Here is a 6869-nt window from a genome sequence, read left to right on the forward strand (position 1 = left end):
CTTGTAACTCGTGTACTCTGCGTTGTTCTTGGGCTACGTTCGTCGGAAAATATATCCTCGCGATCGATAGAACGATCGTTGTAAAACGGACGATATGTTTGAACGTGGAACATATGTTGCAGTTGATAGCCACTGCCGTAGAAATTGTGAATATAAATATGGGTAACGTAAATTTAGAGAGATATTGGGTTGAAGTGAGTTTGGGATCGGAACATCGTTTCGGTTCTCCGACGAGTTATTGGGAAAGCGAATAATTAATTTTTACGTTTCTTTCCTTATTCGCTGATAAAAATCGCGTATTATTAATTTTTATTTATATTTCTATCGCGAGAGAAAGAGAAAGACAGAGAGAGAGAGAGAGAGAGAGAGAGAGAGAGAGAGAGAGAAAGCGATAATTATATCATTATATTTGACCGCGTTTATAAATATTTTTACGAACAAATTTCCTTTAAAAAAAATATTCTTTGAATGTAAAGTAATTCGCATTACAATACAACGAAATTCAAGGTAATAATAATAATCCCAAACTTACGAATACGATAGTATAAGGATCGGAGATGAGAAATGTTTCGTTTTGTTATTGATTATTCGTCGAAATGATACGAATGATATTTTTTTAATAATTGTACATAAACGTAAAAAAGAAAAAAATAAATAAATAAATAAATCGTGTTTACCCATTATCGAACGAAAATGTACCTGTTTTTTAATTAATCTCGAGACGACATTTATCTCTCTAGATTTACTACCAGCTTAAAAAACAACGTTAAAAATATCAATGTTTCGTCTATTTTCAATCGTGTCAATATTTTTGACAAAAATCAGCAATTTAGTCATGTTATACGAACAATATAATTTGCAATTAATATCTTGTTAGCGAAATTAAATATTATTTACAGTGCGACGCAGAATTTTATTAAAGTTATTGGAACAACTCGCTTCGCGCCAATCACGTACAGAGAGAATCAATTATTCGTATATGCATTAATTATTATTTACCAACGATTTTCAGAAAGGATCGGGTTCGATCAGGTAAGTTATCCATTAATTACAATCGAAAAAAAAAAAATACGTTTGGAAAGAAAGTCGAACAAATTTTTGTTATCTGATAATTCCATAGAGAATGATTTAACGAACTTGTACGATACGCTATTACTATGGTACGCTATTATTATGGATATCGTCCAATTAATGAAAATGAAACGCACACGCCGCGTCTAACGCGCGAAAATCACGATCGCGTTGGAGAAGAGAAAAAAATTACCTCTTCCAGCTTGGAATAGTAATCTATGCTTTTCTAGCAGATGTTACGCTATCGTATACCTTTGATATTTAATCCGCGTAGGAAGTAAAGGAGTTCTCGATCGATTTCGATCGACCTAGTGTAAAATACACGCATAATATCGTAATCTATAGTCTTCTATGACAATACGTAAGAGTAGTAGAGATCTCGGAAATCTAATTTCTCTGTGGTCGTGTCGAATACAGCGAACACACGGGGACGCACATATTTACATAACGACGCGCTTATATTTTTATATATGTACGATAAGAGAATTGTAAAATAATATCGTTATATATTATTGTACATAGGAGACAGTAGTATTATACAGTACGATGATCAATCGCGCGTTTCGAAATTTTTTAACACGTTTCCGTGCAATCGTATTCTTCGAATAGGTCGCCGTGCATCTCTCTTTTTATTTCCAGTCGCACCTTTTCTATTATTTTGTCGATCGATGTGCGTTCTTTCTTCAACGAGCATCGTATATTTCGTTTGAAAATCATCGTTGAAAAAAACTCTTTTTTTTTCTTTCTTCTTCGGACAAATTCGATTTATTCGATTTTGCGCGTAATATTATTATCTCGTACAACGAGATTTTTTGCAATCGTGTTAAATCTATGCAAGTTATACGAATGATACGTTGATTACATTTTTTTTTAAAAAATATCCTAAGAAATACTGTAAAATTTGATCGATACGTATTAAAGAGAAATTAATAACGTTTTCATTTTTCCGTAGCAAGAAATTTCAATACAATTTTATGAAATATAATGAATGAAAATGGATTCACAATTGATAAAACTTTGTTTAGCAATTTTAATTAAATTTTCACGATACTCGTACTTTTCGATTTCTTAGGGCCATTATATATGAAAGAAAGAACTGGCAATCTTCGTCCCCTAGTAGCCCATTCAACAAGTTACATTATTTCGATTAAAATTTGCAAGGCTGACACTTGTCGCTAGTTCCAGATGTAAAGCATCTGGCGATTGATTCGTTGAATACATCGGATATTGCCAGTCAAAGAGATAAATATTGACTATAGAAAGCAAGACGGCCGATGTCGATGTAGTGATGGTATCAGTAGTAGCGAATCGTACAAATCAGACACTGCTCCGAGCCATCGGATCCTCGAACACTCTTATTATATCTCGTACACTTTTTCTTTTTTTATCGAATTTCGAAAGAAATAAAAATAGGAATAAAAATCATTGAAACGATATAAAAATAGATATCCTTTATTTCTGGACAAAATTCAACGTCAACGTTTCGTACGTTGAATTGGAAATATAGAAAGTGAATATTAATATGTAAGAATTCATAGTAGATAAAATATATCGATAATGGAAAAATGTTACAATCGTTACAAATATCATAAACGTTATATTTACTTTATAATTTTATACTTATTTTGCGTTATAAAATATATAATAAAAATTAATCGATAACGTTTTAAAATTCGACAAACACGAGGTTTAATATTTAACAGCGTGAAATTTATTTATTTATTTTTTTTTTTTTTATTCCAAAGAAATAAAGAAACATCCCATTTCTCGAATATTTCTATTCTATTTTTGATAACGTTAGATAGAAATATGATAATTGGAAGAAGCATTGCCACGATGTTTTTATTCCTTATCGTCGAAACGGAAATATTTTAATTGAACTCGATGCGTAGAATTCCTTCCACGTCAACTGCGTTATAGGTCATATTTTTCCCCCATTAACATCCATCGCAAATTCACGTGGAAACGTACGATAAAAGAGGAAATTAATTATCGTTCCATTTGTTTCGGTAAATTCAAGAGTATCTTGAACGAACGTATCTGTCTCTACACCGGTATCGTTATATCCAATTATATATCGCGTGTTTCTCTAAAGCAACGATCGTTTCTTAATTCCCGACCGACCAATTTCCAACAATTCTTCCTCTTTGATCCGTTCGTAAAGGATAATCCGTTCCGTTTCGATTTCATTTGATGAGAAAAAGATGAATTTTGTTTTGGGAAGATGAGGGGAGAAACGAAAAAAAAAAAAAAAAAAGAAAAAGAAAAGAAAAATGAAAGAACGTAAACAGCAATTATGACGTCGCGTAATGAGAAAGATGGAACACACGTTTCTACGTGTCCCGGTTCCTCGAATCCGTCGATATTGGCATGAAACCAGCTGAGCGACGAACGTCTGGCTTGATTTTAGGCCGAGTTATTTACATACGAATGGAGACCGAACCGAATGCATTTGCCAAACATTTTTTTTCTTCTCAACCCCCGCTCCATACGCTCGATATTTTCGACGTCCGCAGGCCGGTCGCACGGTACGTCTCGTATAATAATGCGAACAGCAATGAGTTTGGATAGAGGACAGTTGGTGATTCGTCGGATGTGCGCGTTCAATCGTTAATTGTTTAACCGATAATGTCGTTTCCGGCCTCCACGTTCCGAGCGTAATTAGCACCTGAAATAGCTTTTTCGCACGTCCTCTCTCTACCTCCTCTATTTTCGCGATCGCTTTTCTTTCAACTTTAATTTCACCACCTTTAAAACCCCGCAAATAATTCCGCGCGTCTGCGTAGATTTACATACGCGGTATAAATTTCTCGCCAGATACTCGTGTTTCCTAATTTTGCAAATTTTTTGCCGATTATAAAATTTCTAGCAATTTAAAAGAAAGATCGTCCGTTCGTGCAAATTCGTATTTTCCGACGAAACGTAGCGTTTCCGTGCACCGCGGTAAAACGAACAATCCTTTTTTAAACGTTGTTTCCGGTAGAGCAGCGAACGGAAAGGCGTGTAAGGGTAATTGGCATCGAGACGAGAATCGGCGAAAAGAGATGAGAAGAGGAGGGAAAATTCGCGCATGAACGAAAGAACGAAACGAAGAATGGAATGACAAGAAAGAAAGGAAAGGGGGAGGGGGAAAAAAGAAAAGAGAAAAAGAAAACGAGACGATGGTGAATCAACAACAACAGCACTGTATATTATATTACTATTATTTATTATTATTACGACATGTTCGTTGACTATTATGTTAGAAATAAAAAGTACATTGAGAAACTGGCCGAGTAAAGTAAATCTCCGACAAAACGTACCACTTTCCTCTCGAGATCTCCCTTGTTCATCCCATTGTAACGCTTCTTCTACCCCTATCGTCTCGACTCCCGCCCCTTTTCGCTCTTTATAGTCGTGGAAACAACGAAGTAGAAGCGCGAGGGTACTCGAGCCGGAAGAAAAGCGGAACAAGAGACGACTGGTGATGGCAGGGGGCCCGCTTCGGAACACAATATTTGCCATTTCTTCCTCGTCCATCCAAACTCGAGGATTGATTCCATGAGGAGTTTCCGCTACTCGATCCTTCGTTATTAGATTCTGCTACTAGTTTCGAAAATAAGCTGTTTTCTTTTCCTTTTCTCTCTCTCCTCGAACGAATAAATATTCTTTCCCAACAATTTCGCTCTCCTCCTTTCCGTGTTTATTTTCCGATTTTATTTTGCAAAGATTTAAATTTTTCCGAACGAATTGCGAGTTGTCGCTTCTTTTGTTACGTTGTATTTTTTCCTATCTTCCTTCGATCCTTTTTTCCACCAAAACTTTATTTTCCGTAAATTGAATTTAAAATCAATTGTCGAATTCGCATTCCATTAACCAATTGGAAAGATGGTGCATTTTCCGAAACAATGCTGCCGTGGAAAAAGCGGTACGGGCAAAAATCAATATGTTGTATTGTTTAAAGGCTTCCGCCCCAGACTCGCACTATTCAGATCGCATATTTATTTTCTCGACTATCGTTAATTCATAAATGAACGAAGATAAAAGAATTTAACGCGTTCCAATTCCGAATCCAATAATTTTATCCTTAAAATTAAAATCGTTTATATTAATAACAATAATAATTTTTTATTTTATTACCTCCAAAAAATATTCACGATTTTATTATTTTATTCCAGAAATGATTAATACAACAATAAAATTCATTACATTAATAATCATTTTTATATTTTAAATACGGAATATATATTATCATTTATAATTAAGTAAAGTAATGATTGATTTTGTAATAATTATAATACGACATAATAAATACAGGAATTTTTAAAAATATTGTTTTCAATCCTTATAATTCTTGAGATTTGATCAAGAGAGAAATTTCTCGAAAGAATATTATTTTCTAAACAATTGTTAATTCAATCGCTAGAATATTCATTTTCGTTAAAAATTTTTTTTCAAATAAGATATAACTCGATGTTATTCCATCGTTGAGCAAATATTAAATTTGTATATATTTGTCAATGATGGTCTCGTACATTGATATTCAATTTATCCATAATTTTAATATCTTTTTCGTTATCCGATCTTGATATCTTGATATGCAATTTTGGATTTTCACTTTTGACCATCTAAAATCGTGGAAAAAAAAAATATATTGCTCCAAAGATTGTAGAAACAGATTAAGCAAATTACTATCATTACTAGTTTTTCATTTTTACCTGTATTTGCACGTTTCTGTTATTAACGTCGAATATCTTTGATTCGTCGTTATCCTCGACGTAATCATTTTCACTGGTGTATGTAGGAATTCTTTCGTATTTCCTGTTTCTTTCATCGTCTTCGTATTCGTTTCTCCCTTTAGACAATTGTATCACGATGATACAGGGATAATTTTCGGTACGTCCATCAAAATCGTCTCTCGCCAAACCATATCTGAAACGTCAATTTATCGAAATATATTTTTAACTAAGATTTATTTTTTATTATTAGTTATTAAAAGGTTTGATATCGACGATTCTATTATAACAATGAATCTATCTAAATATAAGAAGAAAAAATTCTTTTATATTTATATAATATTTAATAAACGTTTAACAAATCGAAGGAAAAGCAGCTAATGAAATCGTGTAAAAATTGGTTTGATTCTTGTTTCACAAATCACATATATAACTTGTATAAACTTTACTATTCATTCCATACCTATTATAGATCGGTCTGCGGGAGTAATAGTCTTCCGGCGATATCCTCTTAGAACGGTAGAACTTGGATGATTTGTGATCCGCGTGCCACCATCCAGACCACCGCAATGGTCTACGTTGATAGTACTTGTACGGTCTGATCAGTTTGTAACCATTTCCCATTTCGATAATCTCGAGCGGTAAAACGAAAAGTGCAACTAGAAACCAGTTCTAGCGACGGGAACGATTAATTATTGTCCATTCGCGTTGATCATTTGAAATGATCGATATTAATTGATTATTCATTCGTGATATTGTTCTAAAACTGCGTGCGATGAAAAATATTCTATCAGTAGAATCATAATCGTTGCATACTCACTCGTATAAATATATTCATGGTTATTCGAGGCTCTAAAGGTGCATCCGGTTTATCCAATTAATTATCGGACAAAATGGACGAATTTAAAATATCATAATACGATGGCCGGCAAAAATACAAATATATCGCGTGTTTCGATCGACTTGAATCATTCACTATAAGTTGAAAAGAACAAATTGAAAACGTATTTCGCGCGTTTCCGTAATTTTTAATTTTCGCGATAACGAATCATCGATGATCTCGTTCCCGACGCGTGCGTTCAC

The 6869-nt window shown here is 33.7% G+C and overlaps 1 protein-coding gene across 1 annotated transcript; it reads right to left on the reverse strand.

Moving 5' to 3' along the window:
* Positions 1-5567: 5567 nt before the first annotated feature.
* LOC122720934 lies at positions 5568-6624 on the reverse strand. The gene is made up of 4 exons (XM_043948054.1): positions 6607-6624; positions 6250-6458; positions 5769-5982; positions 5568-5678 (listed from the first exon to the last, which is right to left on the reverse strand). The coding sequence occupies exons 1-4, from the start codon at positions 6622-6624 to the stop codon at positions 5568-5570; spliced, it is 552 nt and encodes a 183-aa protein (XP_043803989.1).
* Between the last annotated feature and the right edge of the window lie 245 nt (positions 6625-6869).

The sequence above is a fragment of the Apis laboriosa genome, unplaced genomic scaffold (assembly GCF_014066325.1).
Source record: "Apis laboriosa isolate Shangri-la unplaced genomic scaffold, ASM1406632v1 scaffold13_cov153, whole genome shotgun sequence".
In the NCBI taxonomy this organism is placed as follows: domain Eukaryota; kingdom Metazoa; phylum Arthropoda; class Insecta; order Hymenoptera; family Apidae; genus Apis; species Apis laboriosa.